Raw genomic sequence first — 21,044 nt, 5'->3', positions numbered from 1 at the left:
TGTTATGACATTAATAGCACTAATCTTCCTTTACCAGAATAGACATGGTTCTGACATCGATGAATCCATAAAATTCAGTCTGTACAACAGATAAAACACAGTGTGTCACCTTTATCAATATGTTAACACCTTTTGGACTTAAATCCCAATATCTCACCTGCTCTTATACTCTCTTGCTTAGCTGAAAGGCATTCTTTGATTATGTTGAAATGTAAAGCCAATACTACTGCTGCTGCCACTACCACTAGAAATACTTGATGATTCAAGTTTCTATGCATACAAACTCACATACACTTTTTGACTTTTGAATAACCCTGCACCTCTATTGTTGTTTCTGTCTCCATGCCTGTCGCAGCACTTAAGAGGGGCCCAAGGTCTTTGTCAAATCTGCCCCACAGACACAGGAAGGGCTGTAATGAAATGGTCTCCCAGTGCTCTGGTGGTTAGCATACAACCCTGGCATTCAAAAGGTCTTGGGTTCAATCGCAACTGTTGCCGCTAAGTGATCGATAACTGACCAGAGAATCAGTGTTCCTTGCATGTATGGGAAGTCTGTCCCATTGTGGGTGATATGATATCATCATGTAGGAAAGACATAACAGACACACAGGACATGTCCGTTAGATATGCCTAAGTGTGAAGAACATCAAAAAAAGTTCAAGTAGTCCTGGGAAGAAATTTACCACAGAAGATTTGTGTGACTTGAAATATGTGCAGCACAATTTCATGCATTCCAAACATGAATTTGACTTCAGTTAATGGGAATATGAGTATTTCAATAAATGAAAAATACCACTGTAAAATATATCTTAATTTTTTGTTTTAATGTTATGACAGCACTCCTAAAGCTGTCACAGACCTCAAGGACTGCTGGCAGTCGATTGCAGTCTATATGCCTGCCTGAACAAGCTGCTGCGTTGCCATCTATATCTGGATCGTGCATAGCCACTGGCTGGGGACATGCCAGTCGCACTGGCTCGCTCACGGCCAAGCTGCTGGAAGCCAGGATCCCTCTGCATGAGAATTCAGTATGTCGGTCAAAATATGGTAATTCAGTGCCTATTCGGGCAGGACATCTGTGTGCAGGACACCTTGATGGATCAACAGGCACATGTGTGGTGAGTGGTAACTGATAATTGTGTCTGTGCTGTTTATTTAGCATTCACTTCAGTATTGATATAATACTGATCTTTGTATCTTTATCAAAATGCTTACTTGTTGAGATAGATTTTACCAATTTTCTCTCAAGTATGCTGACACTATACTGTAAAAGCAGGATAGACTACAAATGAGGTACTATGATGTACTTAATGTGTTGAAACGATTAGTTCAGTTTGATTGTAGGTACACTTTTCTGTGAGATGGTGGCAAAAGAAACAATAAATCTGCTGCCCTTTGTTAAAGAACATCAGGTATACCTGACTCAAACTGGGAGACACCTGTGCTGATGAAATTTATGCATACGTTGGAGTACAAATTTATATGGGAATTGAAAGTCTACCAACATTAGGATATTATTTTTTTTGGAGACATATATGTATGCACCCAGTGTAAAAAAGGCTATGATATATCAGATGTTAATGTAGGTTACCATGTTGATTTCAAATTAAAGAGCTCTTGGACACAATGTGGAAATCTTTAAATTAATTCACATTCCATGATAACCACTAATCTCATATATTATCAACATTCACAGAATGGTAGCAAAGCGTTGAAACAAAAGATTATTCACTTATCCATGGCCTTCTGTGTACAGTTCGCGACTGTAATCTTGACACTTGCAAGGAATGCAGGAAGTCCGAAGCGTTAAAGGCAACTGCATAGCAGACGCTATCTTTCCTCCTTCACCCCACTTCCTCACCCCGCAAGTCTCAAGATTACAGTCGCTTACTATACATTATACAGTGCACAAAAGTAGATGTTTATGTGTTAATGCTTAACATTAGTTCACTCACTCACTCACTGTATGGTGCAGGAAATTTTTTGAAAAGGCAGTTATATACCCACCTATGCCTAGGACTTCCCAGCAGTCTCCTTCCTTCAGGCTTCCCAACCAATATCCCTGGGGAAGGACCCTGGATAGGAGGCTAGGCGGGCCCCAGCGCTGGTTTGGACACAGAGGTTAGAGGAAGAATTCTCTGTCCCCATCGGGGATCGAACCCTCGTCGTCCAGTCCGTAGTCAGTCACTATACTGACTGAGCCACCCCAGCACCTACATAGGTCGACAGTGCTTGAGAAATGCGGCTGCCTGTTCACTTAAACTGAGCTGGTTTTGTGATCAAGGAAGTAGAATGTCAGAACATTCATTTATTCTGAGTGGACCAGACCTAAGGGAACAGCATTTTAATGAGACTTGACACACATCAAGCCTTTGTTATCACAGCAGGATTCATTTTAAAAAAAATGTGGGATGAGGAAGTTGTACCAAGATTCATTAAAATTAAACAAACGGAGTAAGTTATTTCGATTCATGAGCAGAATGTTCCCCATGAATGCACCAGCTCTGGAGGGCAAGTCTTATTAAAATGCTGTTATCTTAAGTTCGGTCCACTCTACAGAGTGTCCCCAGAGGAAAGGTCAATATTCTGGGAGGTCATAGTATCAATCATTCTAAGAAAAAAGTGTTTATGTACCTGTTTCCTATTCCGAACAGTTTCTGAGACAGAGCTGTTTCACTGTACAGTAGTTTGGATTTGGCGCCTAATATTGTCCTTCCCTATTGGATGTTATGAACGTCAAGATGCACTGAGGTGAGCAACGCACCATGTCCTCACACGAGTTGCAAAGTGCATTGATGTTGATGGTGGAATTTTCGAAAATGTATTATACTAGGTAAACTGTACCAACTTTGTCACTTGAACAATAAATACTGGTATTAGAAACAGTACGTAATATCTCTTTCTTATCAACAATTTTGCAACCGTACAGTGAAATAGCTGTAGCTTGGAAACCGTTCAGAATATTGACCTTTCCTCCTGGGACTCCCTGTATATTAACATATTTTGTATGAGTTTTGTCCTCTTTTAAAGCCAATGTTAGAATGCTGGCAGTACCTTTCCAGACAGTTTCTTCTGTATCAGCCACAGAGTGGCCAGCTAAAGGAAATTAATAATGTTTTTATTGTCTGTGTACATGTAAATGAGCAGGTTATGTATTTTAAAAATAATCTGATTTAAATATTGTTATTTTTATGTAGAGATGTAACTTCTGAATGGTAGCATATAAAAACATGTATTTTCTTTATTTTTTAAATATTAAAAATCAATAATGTATTAATAATAGTAATCAAATCTAAATCTACGGTAACTAATTTAGTCTCCTACCTCACTGATGTTCAGCCTTCTGTTTGCTCACAGGGGCAGATTGACTCTGTATACTTCGATCTCAGACAGGCCTTTGATTCAGTCCCTCATTTCTCTCTTTTAGGAAAGCTTAATCATTTTGGACTATCCTCTCAGTACGTCAAGTGGGTCCAAAGTTATTTATCATCCAGATCGGCCTTTATTCGTATTTTAGGGCAGTCTTCCTCTCCTTACTCGGTGCTATCTGGAGTCCCGCAAGGCTCTACCTTGGGACCTCTATTATTTAATATCTTTATCAATGACATTGATGACAAAATTAAGTTCTCGAAATTTCTCTTATTTGCTGATGACTTGAAACTATATCGGGACATACATTCTGTGGATGACTGCAAATCTCTTCAAGCCGATATTGATTCTGTACATCAGTGGTGTGAAGATAATTCTATGGAACTTAATGTTGAGAAAACAAAAATTATATCGTTCACACGGAAAACCAACAGTATTTACTTTAATTACTTTGTAAGTGGTATTTTAATTTCCCGTACTGACTGTATAAAAGATCTTGGTGTACTATTAGACAGTAAACTTTACTTTCACTCTCATGTAAATTTTGTTTATTCTCAGGCACTTAGGACATTAGGGCTTATTCGATTTATTACATATAATTTGTCCTCTTTAGACAGTCTTGTTGTTTTGTATAATGCTTTAGTTAGGCCAAAGCTTGAGTATGCCTCTGTCGCTTGGAATAATCTTACACAGACTGATTCTAATAAATTAGAAAATATTCAAAGGAAATTTGCCAGTTTGTGCAATTACCGGTTTTTTCAGTTTAATACCTCAGGTAAATATGAGTTGATTTTAACTACGTTAAATTTTAGAACACTTTATTCCAGGCGCAACATCTCGATGCTTTATTTCTTATTAATGTTTTTAAGGGCAAAATTAATTGCAATTCTATTATGGATACTGTTGGTATTCGTGTGCCGTCAAGGCAAATAAGAGAATTTTCTACGTTTTGCGTGTGCGGTGCGCTTAGACACAGTCCTTCAGCCAGGTGTGTCATTGCTGCTAATTATGTTTGTACATTCTTGGACATTTTTGGTATAATCAATGTTTCTTTTGATGACACTTATTCCATAAGGGATAATACCTAGAGTGGATCTTATTGGTTACTTTTGTACTTTAAATTTGCTTTTTATGTTATCTATTAAGTTTTTAATGTCTTTTTTTTCTTCCCTTTTCTGTGTTGTCTTTGTATATTGTTTGTTTGTTTGTGTTGCCCTGTAATTGGCTATAGCAGCTGTTGGTGAGTACATTAAATAAAGAATTTAATTAATTAATTTAAGAATTTAATTATTTGAGTTCTTTTGAAGTGGTGATCATAAATTTGTGTTGTGGCAAGTATAATGTGGTATATTTTTTTGTCTGTGTGTGCGCACTTGCATGAGCATGTGTGTGCATACATGTCTTATGGAATGGGTTGAAACATTAAGTGTATTAAGGCATGGTTGAATGGTTTATTGAGTAAACACCTCTTAATAGACCATGATGCCAGGCTCGTGAAGTGTTTTGTTTGATCCAGCACTGTCTCTTCTCTTCTGTCTATCAGGGCGACTCGGGTGGACCACTGCAGTGTAGTATGATGGATGGGCGATGGTACCTTGCAGGCATTACTTCGTTTGGTTCTGGTTGTGCCAAACCTGGTTATCCCGATGTATACACAAGGCTGTCATTTTACCTACCATGGATTAAAGATAAACTTCAACAACAGTGACATACAGGGCTGCCTATTTTAGGAAAAGCAGGAGGAAGAATTTAAACTTCTGTCATTTAGACTATAACCGTTGCTTCGACCTTCAATATGTGACGTACCAAATAATGAGGAAATGTGTTTGCGATTTTTAAGACATAACCAAGTCAGCGGGAATGCTGAATATTGCATATAGTGTATTAAATTTGATGTTGACATATTCTAAGTCATATATGAACTTTTTAGGGCTAAGAAGTTTCTGAAGACTTGCAGCACATTGTACCTAAGTCTCCAATTAGTCTATATTGCCTTTAAACATTGTATTGCACATTGATGGCTTTAAGATAGTTCTTAGCATTATTATACATACCCTTTTATTTGTCAATATCCTGCTCAGAAGTACAGAAGACAAGTTAAGTAAATTAGTTCTATTAGCGGGAACATTGTCAGGTAAGTTTTAATAATTGTTTTTTTTGATTCTCAGTGAGAAAAACCATTTCCTTGGTCTTGTCTCACAAATAAAATAATACTGCATAGTTCTGATTTTCATTCATTAATCATCATTACTTCTATATACATTAAATTGTAACTTTCATACAAATGCTATAAGCACTACATATGGATAAACTGTAGTGTCAGCATGTCTGTGCTTTATACACAGTAGAGTGATATGATAATGAGTATTGCACATGATTGATACCGTCAGCTCTATCAGACTGCAGCAGTGGTGATGATGAGAACTATCACCACAAAAATAGATTTTTGTGTTTTGTTTTTGGGCTTACAACTCCTTGAAATAACCATGTCTAAAAGAATATTCAGTTTACTTTGTTAAATATTTTATATAATTAGAAATTGAGATAGTAATAATAAGTTTCATGAAAAGTTTTCATTGTCGATATGGTTGGAATAGGACATTTATATAGGCATTCCTGTATAGGATTCTTGTAATTGTAATGAATAGTCTGATGATCAAAATTTTTGCTGAGATGAATACAATTATGAAATTTAGTTTGTTACACTTACATTGTACGGTTTGCTTCTCTGATTTTTCTTCTACAATTTTTAAACAAAATTTTCTGTTTGCAGATAATCTTTCCCAGAATGCAATCTCACATTTTCAGTGTGCATGCTGACATAACTTTATACATAAAAATAAAATGATATCTGATGTTAGTAGGCACATTTATTCATACAAATGTGCAACTGCACTGTTTAAATTGTACTCACTGTAAAGCTTAACACTGACATTGAACATAAATTTAAGTTCTACTGTCATCTCAGTTTATAGCTCATCCTTATTGTTACTCATACTGTGCCTTTGTTACGATCACATTTCAAAATCTCTAATGCCTTTGCATCATATTGTATACAGCTGTTTATGAACGGGATGAAGATAATGGTGCTAATTTGATAATGGTTTATAGCTTTTCCATAAAAAGTAATTATTCTAATTTTTGTAGGTTATTGTTAAGGAGTTACGCTTGGAAGAGTTTCTGCAGGGAATGAACTTCCAGAACATTAGTTATAACATGCATGTCGTGCATACGTTGTAAAATACGACAGCTTATTTTAAGCCATTCGTGTGACTTATTATGTTTTTGTTTTATAGTAACTATTACTTGTTCGTACTGAATCTGTGATTATTCCATGTGTTATGGGGCAAAATATGCTTTATTGTATGTAAACTTATTCATAATGTGGCTTTAAGCTAAATAATGCCAAGATATATGATAATATAAGAGTCATTTTATTAATGAGTTTGTTTATCCAAATGACAGTCCTTTCTTTGCAAACTTTATCTTTATCAGATTAATTTAAGTCATACACTTCATAATCTTAAAACTTTGCATACTGTGTAGTGTATTAGAATATAAAGTAAGCAAACCAACAACTATTAACACTATAATAAGACACTATTGCCATACGCGTTTCAACCTCAAGAGGTCACCATCAGTGGCATCAGGGAAATTAATACATTTAGTCAAATGGTTCAAACTGGATTCAGAATTAAAATGAAAAGGGTATTTGACAAAATATTCGAAGTGACACTGCAGTAGATGCTATTATTCAAAGGATGCGCTTAGCTATTGATCCCGTGTTCGGTGGCCGTAGCTGGTCTCGGCGAGCTATAGTTGCGTCGTCTATACCTGCGAACTCCAGAACCCACGGTAGAGTGATTATGCACTGTTCAGTAACATTATCTCTATTGAAATATGTCGTTAATGCAATAATTACTTGTGTTATTGTTTATAACTGAAAAAAGGAAAATTTTCGTGAATCAGTTGAAATGACTTTTTTCTTTTTAATAAAAGGGGGCCTTGCTAATCAATCTTGCCTAGAGCCTTCTGACTTGCCTTGCCACCACTGTGTACATGCATGCATGCACATGTGTGTACACACAAAAGGAACAACAATTATTATTCACTTTCCAAAGGCTTTAACTTTCTCAGTTTCAGATAAAAGTTTGTGTGTAAGGCAGACGGTATAAGGAGAAAGGATAAAAGAATTCTGATATGTACAAGTACATATGTGAGGCCAGAAATGCCCTGTGCCGTGACCCACTTTGCCCACCCCCTTTGATGCTACTTCATGTAGGCTGTCCAAATGTTGTGATGGGGGAAGGGAGCACCTGCCCCATTCCACCCTAGTCCCATCCTTCTGTCTTGTATTTTAAAATGGAGGACTTGCAAGTGAGCTGTTCTGTTCTGTACAGTGTTTGAAGAGGCTTATATCTTGTTACTCCTTTCAAGCAGTGGCTAAACATGTGGAAAGAAGAACGATTTCCAAAATGTCACAAACATTTCAAGGAATGATGAAGTCTGTTGTAAGCATTATATTTTATGGGCAATGAAGAATCTCATCGTAAGATTTGAGGTTTTCATGGCGGTGAGTATGAAGATTTCTGGGTTGTTGCGCTGTGTAGTCTGGTCGATGTTAACCAACGTTTCAGAGGTCATACTGCCTCCATCATCAGGGCGATTCTTAGTATGAATATTTCCGCCTTCTGGGTTGTTGCGCTGTGTAGTCTGGTCGATGGTAACGAACATTTTGAAGGTCATTTAGCCTCCATCATCAGGGCGATTCTTAGTATGAAGATTTCTGTCTTCTGGGTTGTTGCGCTGTGTAGTCTGGTAGATGTTTACCAACGTTTCAGAGGTCATACTGAATCCGTCATCAGGGCGATTCTTAGTATGAAGATTTCTGTCTTCTGGGTTGGTGCGCTGTGTAGTGTGGTCGATGTTTACTAACATTTCAGAGGTCATACTGCCTCCGTCATCAGGACGATTCTTAGTATGAAGATTTCTGTCTTCTGGGTTGTTGCGCTGTGTAGTCTGGTAGATGTTTACCAACGTTTCAGAGGTCATACTGCCTCCATCATCGGGCTCTGATGATGTATTTAATAAAAAAGTTTCCAATGAAAATTGTGAACTACTTAATCACGTCCTCAGCCTATGAAATATTAATTCCGACTAAAGTGGAAGTGTAAATAATACCAGAGTAACACAACAGATAAGTCTAAACTTGCGGGTGTCCATTGCAGGGCTTGGACTTAGCATTCCTTCCTTTGTCCCAACTAATTCGCACAGTACTGTAATAATTGGTGCCTTTCTGCTTCCTGTCGTTCGGTAGAGAATAAAGCAAGGCCACTGCGGTGGATGTGTGACATATAAGTAGGATTTCTTAGTATCAGGGCGATGACTCATTTCCTCCTAATTGTATTTGAAAGATCAAGAACAGGATCCTTCCATCCTTTTCTCGGACTGGGACCTGTTCATATACGTTCTTGGCAGATGATCCAGAAGTGGTTTGCCATTGCCTTCTTCTGTGTGTGAATGGAGTAATTGTTGGGATGCCACGGAGGAAAACTCCGTGTTGCCTAGGCCACGGCCTTGCCCAACACAAGTTATAAATTCGGGCACCGCCGGGAATCGAACCCGGGACCCCAGAATTACAAGGCCAGCGTTCTAACCGCTAGACCACAGCAAAGGGTTTTTTGTCCCGATAACTGCGTATGGGACACTTAATCTTAGCACACTGCTAGGACAAATACTGCAACACTTGGTGCACCTGTGAAAAACCTGGTGAGCATAGTGATTGTTGGAAGTTTGAGCTGCGAGACATGCCGTCAGTACATTGTTGTACCTACGATGACTGTGTCATATTGTTGGGAGTTGTTAACTGTTTCGTAACAACGGTTTGTTGATATATTGTATGGCGAAGAAGTTCAACAAGTTTAGTCGTACTTCCTGTGAGAAAATAATAATTAAACGCGTTTAATTGTAAAGTGTTGTTATTTTACTCAAGTTACATTTTACCGTAAAGAATTTGCTGAGAAGAAAATATTCGTCGCGATCTTTAGGCTTGTGAGTACATCATGGTGAAAGAAAGATGTCGTAATGCTAGAGCCTCCAGTCAACAGGAACAGCGTTCCTCTGCACCGCACATCACAGATTTACCAGCCGAAGTTCTGGTTAACATCTTCCAGTATTGCCCTTACCATGAAGTGGCTAAACGGTTGAGACCCTCGTGTGAACGATTCCGTGACATAGCAACAATAGTTCTTAATTCGGGGTTCACGACCTTGGGCCCCAGGATCGACCGCTCTATGGTGGATGTTGAATTTCGCGTGATGAAGGCTCAAACAGAAAACGAACAAGTGAAAATGATTCGGGCTTTCAATGCTTTGGAGGCACTGAAGTCACAGGTAAGAGAGTGAGGGAGAACAATTCTGTTTCTAAAATATGCACGTATCTCCTGTTTTATAAGACGACACAAATTTCGTCACGCTCTTGAAAACACCGCGTTAAGCGTGACTGAGGCCTCGTGGTAAGGTGGGGGTTAGGGGAACAAGGGTCGCTGTTGACTCTCATCCTGACCGAGTTGATGTTCCACAGTAGGAAATATAAAATGAGCGACATTGGTGATTTTGTTTTGAATTCCATCGCAGACCTGCCCTCTGAACGCTACTGTTGAAAAAACTGAGTACAAATTGAAATCGACGGATACTTGAAAACCGCGTTATGCGTGGGTCTGCTGTACACATTAATAACCCAAATTTAAGCCTATATATAGTTTATAACAACAATGGAGCCAGGTTGTGCGTTTTAGTGGATAAAACAAAACGGTCAGTAATTTAAAAACTAATTGGCAATTACGTTAGAGTTCTATTGCTTTTACTATACACCTCTACAGACTGTCCTTATGCAACAATGAAGGAAGGTTGAATTCATTGCAGATGAAACCAACTAATTAACCCTTTTAACCCCAAAGCCTATTTGCAAAATCCTATTGAAAAAACTCAGGCCAATTTTCACGTATTCACAACTTAAAATGTAGAAATTCACCAAGATAAGAATTTTACACACATGCATGTGAAAAAATCACACTTATACACTAAATACTGTAGATTAGGAAAACAAATATCTCATATATCGTAATGTTATAATTAGCTTACAAACGATTTTGAAAAATTTAAAAATAATATTTACAGAAAAAAATTCATTTTCAGGAGGTAAAATCATAAATTGTGTTTTGTCTTCCTCCTTCACCACTCGTCCTGCAAGAAAGAACATTTGTTTCTGCATAATTAGATATGAGTTTGGTGCCTGTACTGTTATCTGCTCCTGAACTACAATACTTTTTGTAAAACAATGCACACGGAAATTCAATGCCGGACATAGCGTCAGCAGATGTGCCTTTTTTTCTGCAGCACAGTCATAATCACTTTCAGTACATTCAGACACACTTTCCGGAATAATCGGCTCCATCCATTCTTGAACTTGCACCAGCCATTGCCGAAGTGAGAAATCTAATATAAAAAAACACACATTTACAAAACACTCATTTTAACAAAAATACAGCGAAATTCCCAAGCAATCATTGTAATCACGCACCACTTTCGAGCTCAACGAATTTCATTTGTTCAAACAAAATATTTTTTGTTGGCCTAGAAGATCGATCTGTAGAGCAAAACATGAACTTAGGTATAAACTATCGGATGCAGCCTTGTTTTGCCATCTGGGAGCCTTGTATGTAATTGAAACATCAGATTTAGCAGGTAACGACGGATCAGTCGAATTTGTGGCTTATCAGCTACTGCTTCGGTCGACGGATCGGCCGGCTGGAATGCAAAGAGTTAAAGAAAATTAGGAGATAACATGATTGGTTCATGTTGCGTGATAACTTAAAGGATTTCAATATAATGTTTTAACGCCTTTCATCCCTAAATTCTTTTGTGATCGGTTTACTGTGGTGAGAGACCATAACCGTGTAGGAAGTCATACACATTTCATGCACGAGGCAAGGAAACTTGTTCAGTTCGACACATTTTAATTTATGTGCTGCTGTCATGCAGCGATTCTCAGGTTTTTCCAAACTTGGGACGACATTCAGTCAGGACCGTACTTACACGTCTCGGGGCCCGAGGCGCTAAGCACTTGCGGGGCCCCCTTTAGAGATATCACAGTAAAAAAAATGCATAAATAATATAATCAGAAAAAAATACCGTCTTTATCAGGGCTGTGAAAATGGGGGGTCAGCTGAGTGCGGCGCACTGGGGCCCCGAATCTAGGGGTCCCCGATCGATAAAGCACATAACGTTTAATATTTTTAATTAGACATAATAATATAATTTTGTCATTGGTTGTCACAGAAATATAGAAACCTGCAGACAATAAGACGAAAGGAAATACGAGGTGCGATTGGAAAGTTTCCAGACTGTGTAAATAGAGGGCGAACAGGATGTAGTACGACCTTCTGCCGCTAGGGGGTGCGGCCTACATTCATAGTGAATCTGTGTGCCAGCCGGCATCATCGAATCAGAATTTGTTTCTTAGTTACGGTCGTTTTGGTAGTGCATTACACCGACCCTCCTGCGATTTCGGAATGGCGTGTGCATCAAATTTTGCCAAAGACTCGCCAAAACGTCTACGGAAACCTATGAAATGCTAAAGCAAGCATTTGGGGAGTCCGCAATGGGTCGTGCACAAACTTTTGTGTGGCATTCACGTTTTAAAAATGGCCGAACCTCTGTCGATGATGACGAGCGTTCTGGACGACCATCTTCGAGCACAACGCCCGAAAATGTTACGAAGATTCGGCAGGCCATTCACGGAGATCGACGTCGTACCATCAACGACTTGTGCGACATTGTTGGGATAGGCTATGGGACCTGTCAGCTGATTCTAAAGGAAGAACTCCACATGCGACGCATCCTGTCTGAGGACCAGAAGCAGAATCGACTTCTCGTTTGTCAGGAGCTCAAAGATCTTGCCGGATCGCCGGATTTAGCTCCGTGTGACTTCTTCCTCTTCCCAAAGATGAAAATTCAGCTAAAGGGAAGGAGATTTGAGACGATAGAAGAGATTCAGGCAGAATCGCAGATGGTGCTTGACAGGCTGACAAAGAAAGATTTCCAGGGATGCTTCCAGGCTTGGCAGCGGCGCTGGGATCGTTGTGTTCACTCCCAGGGGAACTACTTCGAGGGTGATGGATGAATTTAATACCTGAGATAAGTGTACGGGTTTTTACACGCGCAGTCTGGAAACCTTTCGATCGCACCTCGTAGTTGGCGTGCCCCGGTCTCCCGACTTGGTTTAATATTTTCTTATCTCAAATAAGTAAGGGGGCCCCGAATTCTTCTTGCACCAGGGCCTCAAGTACCTTTGCATGCCCCTGATATTTATCATTGTAATTTTTACGTAGTAAAATTCTTGTTTCTTTTACTTTTCGTTAAAATTAACTTTATTGGGGTCCCCTTATATCTACGGGGCCCCAGGCCGGCGCCTCATGCTGCTGTGTCTAAGTACGGCCCTACATTCAGCCCTTCATATCGATTCGCGGGCCTCAAGGTTTATTTGAGGACAGATCATTTAAACACCATAGCAATTTATTAAAAATCCTAATAAATTAAACATACTATTACAGTATTTTTTAACACAATCCGTAATTAATGGGTTATTTAGCACTGCCTTTGCTTAATTGATTTTTAATATCAGGTTTAATTTCTGGCGTTACGTTAGCAACTATGTCGATTTTAAATCGATAAAATTGCATGCTTTTTCATATCGATAGCCATCAGTTCCCATGTTTGCTTGCAGTACCGCATGCTTCGGGCAGTCACGTGGCGATACGTCTGCAACCCTTTCAAAGGCCCAGGACCTCTCGCCTGCTTCTACGGCGGATTACTTATAGATAAGTTCCTGCAGCAGATGTGGCTGTTACGGCAGGGCCATGGCTCTTTGTATCTGTTGACCATCAACATTCATGAACGAGATCATGAATTCTCCGACTTTGGCCACCTTCGTGATCTCTGCAGAAGGTTTATGGATGACTTCGAGAAGAATACAGAAACGAAGTTTAACGTCAATTACTCGATCTCTGGGTCGAAGATTGTTGACCTGTTCGATTGTTTAGTTGAATACAAGACGGTGAAGCCATACGAAAAGGCTGTAGCATTGGACGGTTCGAAATGCCACATCATAGCTCATTACAGGTACGTACAGGTCCATTAATGAAGAAAATGCCTTCTCGCCCTTATTCTTGATACTTTTCTACTCCGTCAGATCTACATTGAGTTTTAACAATGTTGCTTCGGTTCGCAAAATAATTCTGGCTGTGTAGTTGTATTCTTAGGAAGCCACGGTGGTCTAGCGGTTAGAACGCTGGCCTTGTAATCCTGGGGTCTCGGGTTCGATTCCCGTCGTTGCCCGAATTTATAACTTGTGTTGGGCAAGGCCGTGGTCTAGACAACACGGAGTTTTCCTCCGGGGGCTTCCCCGGTTTCTCCGTGGCATCCAACAATTACTCCATTCACACACAGAAGAAGGCAATGGCAAACCACTTCTGGATCATCTGCCAAGAACGTATATGAACAGGTCCCAGTCCGAGAAAAGGATGGAAGGATCCTGTTCATATGTACCTGTCGTCAGACAGAACACTAAATAATATAGTTGTATTCTTACACTTAAAATTATTCATTGTCAGGACTTTTTCCATCGTCTGTTCTTTAAAATCACGACGTTTCGGAGGCTGGTTCTGCACCTACTCTGTTGGGTCCCTTAGATAGAGCTAGTCTCTGTCACTGGACAGTGACTTTTATTAATTTCCAATCAGTCTGTTATTAATCTGTAGTTATTATTTAAGCACAAATAAATAATTTCAGATTGTAACCTTTTGTGTAGTTGTTATATGTATAGGCCTATGCATATAACTGCAGTCTACACAACTTCTATTACCGCAGTAAACTTCATGCTACATGTTTCTGTCGTAACAGGCCATCTTCAGAAATGAAAGTTAAATGTCACAAAATCATAGAGTAGGCGGCAAATATATCATGTTTTTGTAACTTACAACTTACGACCTGTTACGTAGCGTCTGAGTTATGAAAATATGTTGTTTAAATGTTGAAGATAACTTTTTGGTACGTACAATTTGTTATGGAATTGGGTACTTTGAAATTACCTTTAAGGTTGACAATTAAAATTGTACGAGAGTGCTTGCTGAATGTGACGTATCAAAACAGAGTTCGCTGTTCACGCAGCCATTTTGTGTCAGCTATGCTTGGCCCAACCTCTGTTTAGTAACTTAGATCTGTTTGTTTACTACCAATATGATGCAGCGTAACCCGGCTGAAAATCGGTATCTGAATATATCTTGCCCTCGTAAAATGCTGCTCTTTTGTCGCGTGAATATTAGAATCTTTAATGTGATGGCCAGTAAAAAACGCCCCAGTGATAATAATCGTACAGAATAAAATTTTATCCGTGTGGAGATTTTTGTTTTGTTTCGGTAACACTGTATTTCAAGTATGACACCTTCTGGATCGGCAGAAAAGAGATATCTTAATTGTTTAAGTGTTCTGTGCATAAACAGCATAAGGCAGCAAAGGAAGTGGTGCCTGTCGGTTCGTAAATTTCATCTCCAAAATTACTCAGTGGATTTCGATTAAATGTGGTATTGGAGTCAATAATAAATTGCTGAGAAAATTCCGTTCGATTAAATATAAGTCATAAGTCTACGATATATGAAGTTAAAATCGAACTCTCCAGATTCCTTTGTATATAAAACAGATTTCAATAACATCTACAATTTTAACTTAAAATATTACTCGATTTGGTGAATGTCATCTAATGAAGATGATTGTAAGTTATGTGAACAGTTCTTCAATTGTGCCTTTACATAATTATTTTGTTGAGTGTTGAATGGTGACTTGATAAGCACAGGAAAACCAATGATATTGTAATACTGATATTATTATTTTAAGTGAGAATTGTGGAAAGGTAATTGACAGACAATCTTATTCAATACCTTCTACTATTGGCGATAAATGATTAACTACAGCAACCATTTGGGGGGGGGGTAAATTAAGAATATTGTCGAAGTGCAGGGGCGAAACCTATTTCGAAGCGATATCATGCGATTTAAGAACACGAAGAATATTTATAAAATATATAAAAGTCACCGCACTGTAATTTTTATTACAAAGAACGCATTTCGGAACTACATAAAGATGTTTAGCTACCCCGCTGTGAACTGGAGTCCACCTTTCCATTGCTTCATAAGCACACTGCCCTTCCCATCAGATCCACTCGTTTCACGTAAAATTTGTCCTCAAGTTTATATGACGGTCTACCTGACTCATGCAACTAAGCCTTTGAAAAGCTCAGCTGGTCAAAAATCCCCCGTAGTTTATATAACCAGAAGGTCCATTACCGCGTTCACAAAAGCCCAACACCTGTTCTTATCCCAATTTAGATTAATTCAATTTACAGCTTCCAAGATCAATTTTTTATCCTTCGATTTACGCTTAGGTGTTCCGCATGGTGTCTTTCCTACACACTTTCCAACCGTCTAGCTACATACCCCTTGATTGGTTCATCATAATAATATTTCATCAAGAGTACAAATGACGAAGCTCCTCATTACGCAGTTTTCTCCAGTCTCCTGTCACTTTATCCCTGTTATGTTGAAATATTTTCTTAAGCGCCATGTCCCCTGTGTGTTTTGCGATTATCACATTTCTTTGTTTTTATATGCAGTCGAACTTGATTATAGTGACTTCGGTTACAGCGACGCCTTAGACCACTCAGGCCAGTTTCTGTGGTATAGTCGGCGCAGTAGTTTTTGGCCGGTGGAATTTTCAAGGGGAAGGCTAGGAGCGAGTCACTTGTGCGATAGTATAATGCTGACTGCACGGAGGAGCTTATCGGACTGAACGCCCAAACAAAAGAAATGCACTGACCGTGCCACCTCAGGTACACAGACAAGGCCCGTCCGCCAGCTTCTCCACCGGCCAAAAACTACTGCGCCGAATATACTAATTTTACCTCCATAAATGCATGTTTTTCTGTCATACGTGGAAAAACCATTTCGTTTATAACAACATTTTTTGCATGGATGCACACTGAACCTCTGCGAAAAATGTAAATGGACTTTCTCCTATCACCATCGACCCGTTTTAAACAATGCCGCGTGACCTTGAGTGATCCAACTTCTCAATTCCCTCAGAAAATGCATGGAAAAGGTACCGTAGCTTCAGTATAATCCGTGTTATTCTTCCTGGCCTCTGGCCATCGTGTTAGGGGAATGTAGGGGAAAGTAGAATGGGGGAGCTTTCTCACAAGCAACGCACTTCACTGCAGCGGGCTGGTCCGCAACTACTGGTCCAATGAAAAACATCTGTCATACGCACCTAATATTTGAGACATGCAGAAAACAACTCCGGATTTGTATAACACTACAATGTAACTAAAACAACACCACTAGAAGACATTTTCACTCCACCAAAGTATTCGAATAGGAGGCATCTGAGGCTACCGAATGTTTGATGAAAGATTCTCGGGCTATAAGCTGCATCAGATGTTTGTCTCTACGTTGGTATCACAACTCGGCAGTGTCAGTAATATAACCTCACGTGTGCAGAACTACATCACAACTAACCCCTTTGTGAAGCAATATCGGAATGTGAACTCGCCCAAACCCACGGCTCACCCAGGAAGAATAAAACGGACAGTAAAGAAACAGGCTACGGAACGAGACAGAATGGCTGAAGTTGCCAAAGAAACGATAAGTGTTCAGTGTAGAGGCTAAAGTTAATGCGATGAAACGAATTGTGAGTAGAAAGGAAGAGCTGATGTGTGCCAGGAATAAAGTTTACATAATTCGAAAATTCATACCATATGGAAAATAAGATGTAGTTTACATTTAGAGTCAACTTCAGTTCTGTACAAAAATCATCCTCTGTATTTCTTCTTGAAATGTGATTTAATTAATCACTTCATCATTTAGTACGACACTCGTTTTTAACTACGTAATTTCTCTGGTACCTTGGATGACGTTATAACCGAGTTTGACTGTACAGACTTGAAAAGGGCGTTCAGTTCGTATATAGGAATAAAGCGATGTCGTAATGGCAAGACACAAGGTGCACAAGCCAGGGCTTATGAGCAGTTTGGACTCCAGCTGAAAAAATGTTTACGATAGGAAGGCAATTTCGCCAGTGAGCGCAACGTCTGTCTAGCCAATAACAATTTAGAGTTGGGAACGTGATTATAAATATTATTAGCAAAAGGCATTTCGAGAGGTAATCAGTACGTATAGAGTCTTAAATTTATGTAGCTGACACTTCGCCCATTTTATCTGTGTGTTTTATAGTGAATCCTCCATAGACCAGAATTCATTACTACAATGAAGCTGTGTACAGTTATGGTACCGATAAACTTCATTGCAGTGTTATTTGTAATGCGAATTTTATGAAACAACAGTACGGTGGGGTAGAAATGTTTGGGTTTCCACGAGACCCTATGATCGAATCAGATATTTTGGAAATTCACAGCAGTGAACAATATTTTTGAAATCCTCTATTTTCAAAATTAAAAAGAACTGTGAAGCCCAGCAGATGGTGCTTAGAGCGCAAACCTCTTATAATGCTGAAGGTATAAATGCAAAAGTTTCCAAAGGATACTAATAATGTTCTGTTGTGTAAACTTAAGTTTTTACCAAGAGTTAATTTATGTTAATACTTGTTATAATGTGGCATTCTTGTATTTATTCCACCCTTTTTAAAAGTTATTTTATAACAGATTATCTAAATTTTTAATTTTCGGTTAAAGCAGATAGACCCCGCTAAATTCGCCTCCTGATAATCGGGAGTCTACGTTGAGTACAGTGATAACATTACTTTTAGCTTCTTTCGTATTTATTTTTAGGTGTTGGACCTGTCAAGCCTTTCTGCTGGTATTTGTTCTTCCAGTTCAATATTATCGTAAAATCCAGTAAAATTGTCACGTCGCCGAATGACTATCCACAGTAGCAGGGTACACATTTCTGTGCTTGAAGATTCTCAGCTGATAACTGATAGGCATAATGTATCTAGCAGTAAAAATATCGACTGATCGCTCACTGTTCGCACTTTAACGACAAGAGGGTGATAAACGTGTCCTGTTCTATGTAATATTACGTTACATTAAACCTATGTCGGTGTCCCTATCAGGGACCGAGTGAGGTATCCAGAGGACAAATAGAGCCGCTGGCTCCCATTTTATGGCCGCCAGCGGACGAGGATTAATTCAGTTTATTAATTCTAAAGCAAAGTGGTTAGTAGGTTACGCGTTTTAATCTTTTCGTGTCTTTTTCGCGTATTTTGTACTGGTGTCAGGACCTTATATTATTAACTATGGTCTATTCCAACTAAGATGAGAGGCGGTCAAAACAATTCCCCTCTCCTCCCACTCCTTTAGAAACACGTGGTAGCAATGTTACTGTCTGTCCTGCAAACATCTGCTGCTATCATTGTGGTACTTTCTCTATTACTGTAATGCTCTATGCCTACTACATTAAAATATAATGCAACTTTATATTATACACACCAGTCACTAGGCCTCGCGAACAAATAAACTCTTACTTGATAACTGTGGTCTCACAAAAATCACTGTTACAAGTCACAGAACTCAGGAAAAGGAAAGAATGTTTTCCTCATGGGTAGTCCGTCAACTGGCTGTTCAACGCGCTGTTCCAATAGGTATGCACCCACCCCAAATCGTTTGTACAGAAAGAACTTAAGCAGCATGTATGACTGTAACATTTAACACTATTTATGTAATAAATTCTTACCAAAATGACGCTCCAAACCGTTATCACTGCTAAGAATTATATAATTGCTATTGCATTCGTTTTTTAAAAAAAGAACAGTGATTTGAAATGACACCGGATGAGGGACAAGGTTAGGAAGCGGTAAGAGACCTTCCCTTTACGCGACTTTGTTTACATCGGCTCTCATCTTACCTGGTACGCTGTTAAGGCCCTATTAGATGACACTGATGAGTTTCGGCGTCGTGTAGTCTCGTCAGTAGATGCCAGCGTTTCGGAGAAACATCTGTATATGTCTTTGAAAGTGAAGGTTATTTAACCAGAAGACCATTTATTAATTGTTATTGGCGTATATATCAGCGTGTCTGCAGTTCTTATGTGGAAAGTGGGGGGGGGGGGTCGCTGAACATGTTTTAGTATATTCTGTTATTTTGCAACGCTATACCAATTTATGACGTTTTGTAATCTTCAATAGCATACGGTAATTGTCAGGGTCCGAACAAATCCGACAACCCGCTTTCCTGAGGCCACCTGATTTTGGGTGCTGGCATCTTGTTCTTGTGCTTTTGAGGGGTTATACAGGTTGGTCCTTATATGCCTGGCCAAACTTTGGGAGAGTTTTCTACTAAGTATGGAGAAAGGTCTGGAAATGCTTCACGTCCGAGTTATAGCCCTTCAAATCTATATGTTCATCACAGTCAGTATAATTCCTTTGGCTGGACTGCATTGTCTTTAGTTTATTCTGTGCGTTTCTGACTTTCAGGATGAGACGGAGTTGGTTTACCTGCTATGGGACGTCGAAGCCTAACGGCGAGACGACGTGGAATAACGAACAGAGGACCATGTATCTGCGCTTGCGCAGACTTATAACCAGAAACAACGAGATATCCCTGGAGCAGAAGCACTACGAACGAGAACTCATACTTCCTAAAGCTGACATTTCCACCATGACAAGGTTAAAAGCGTTCACGTACCGTGGCCACGGCGAACACGCGGGCCGTGGTTTTTACTACGGCACCATGAACCAGCCTGCCTTTAACTTCAAGTTCCGTCGTAACAACAGTTGGACCTCCAATGATATTGTTGATTATTATTATTATGATGATGATGAAGTTGATGATGACGACGACGATGATGATGATCTTTACGCAGACCTAGAATCATGTCAAGAACTCTCTCTTACGGATTTAAGTATTGACATAGAAGTTTATTGTCCGATAGAGCTGGCTCCAATAGAGTATATAGAAAATATTGATGTACCGAATTTTGAGTTTCGCTATAACTGCATGAAGAAGTCACCGAGTTCCAATCTCTCAATAAGACGGAATGAGGAACCAGAATTTGTTTTGACAATGGTTATAAATTGTCCTGAGTCGTCTGAGAACCTAGTGCCTTCCACGTTTCGATATGAAATAAAATCTGGTGATGTTTGTTGATGAACAAATACGCCTCCGATTATATAGGCTTCTGACAATGATGTATTGGAATCTGGTTGACTAAGTTTGCTGACTTATCCATCATCTGATATTCTAAATGTACAGAACAATCGGGAACCGGACGAAGACATATCCGGTTCTCGAAACGTTGTGTATTTTCAGATACCAGACGATGGACAAAGTCCAGGAACTCAGTAATGCAAACACGTCTTCATGTAAGAGCGCCCAACAATGATTTTAAGATGGCTGTCTTCTAAGTTACACAACCGTATAGTGCGGTAGAAATTAACCGACACATTTTAGGTCCTTGCTACCTCAATCATCACGGCGATTCCTAATGATGCAAGCAGCAAGTTTTTCTAAAACGATGGTAAACTTCTACCAAGCTACATGAAAATACAATTCTAATCAATTATTTCTCTGTATAGCCAAGCAGCAAACGAAAATAAACATAATTACTAGCA

The 21,044-nt window shown here is 39.2% G+C and overlaps 2 protein-coding genes and 1 long non-coding RNA gene across 3 annotated transcripts in view; 2 read left to right on the top strand and 1 right to left on the bottom strand.

Annotated features, from left to right (window-relative positions):
- LOC110829261 (trypsin-1-like) overlaps positions 1 to 6,806 on the top strand; it is an 18,137-nt gene extending 11,331 nt beyond the window's left edge. Inside the window, exons 5-6 of the mRNA XM_022062816.2 lie at positions 838 to 1,118; positions 4,913 to 6,806. Coding sequence (XP_021918508.1) covers positions 838 to 1,118; positions 4,913 to 5,077 — 446 coding nt within the window. The 3' untranslated portion in view covers positions 5,078 to 6,806. The remainder of the gene's footprint in view (positions 1 to 837; positions 1,119 to 4,912) is intronic.
- Positions 5,518 to 11,232, bottom strand: LOC110829275 (uncharacterized). The gene is made up of 2 exons (XR_002542932.2): positions 10,951 to 11,232; positions 5,518 to 10,865 (listed from the first exon to the last, which is right to left on the bottom strand). It is a non-coding gene; the product is annotated as an uncharacterized LOC110829275 (long non-coding RNA).
- Positions 9,285 to 21,044, top strand: LOC110829274 (uncharacterized). The gene is made up of 3 exons (XM_022062841.2): positions 9,285 to 9,761; positions 13,156 to 13,550; positions 19,908 to 21,044. The coding sequence occupies exons 1-3, from the start codon at positions 9,432 to 9,434 to the stop codon at positions 20,578 to 20,580; spliced, it is 1,398 nt and encodes a 465-aa protein (XP_021918533.1). The 5' UTR covers positions 9,285 to 9,431; the 3' UTR covers positions 20,581 to 21,044.

Source organism: Zootermopsis nevadensis, unplaced genomic scaffold (genome assembly GCF_977971745.1).
Source record: "Zootermopsis nevadensis isolate Lab colony 2312 unplaced genomic scaffold, Znev_1.0 Znev_ptg000001l, whole genome shotgun sequence".
Classification (NCBI taxonomy): domain Eukaryota; kingdom Metazoa; phylum Arthropoda; class Insecta; order Blattodea; family Termopsidae; genus Zootermopsis; species Zootermopsis nevadensis.
This window is presented reverse-complemented; position numbering and strand designations above follow the sequence as displayed.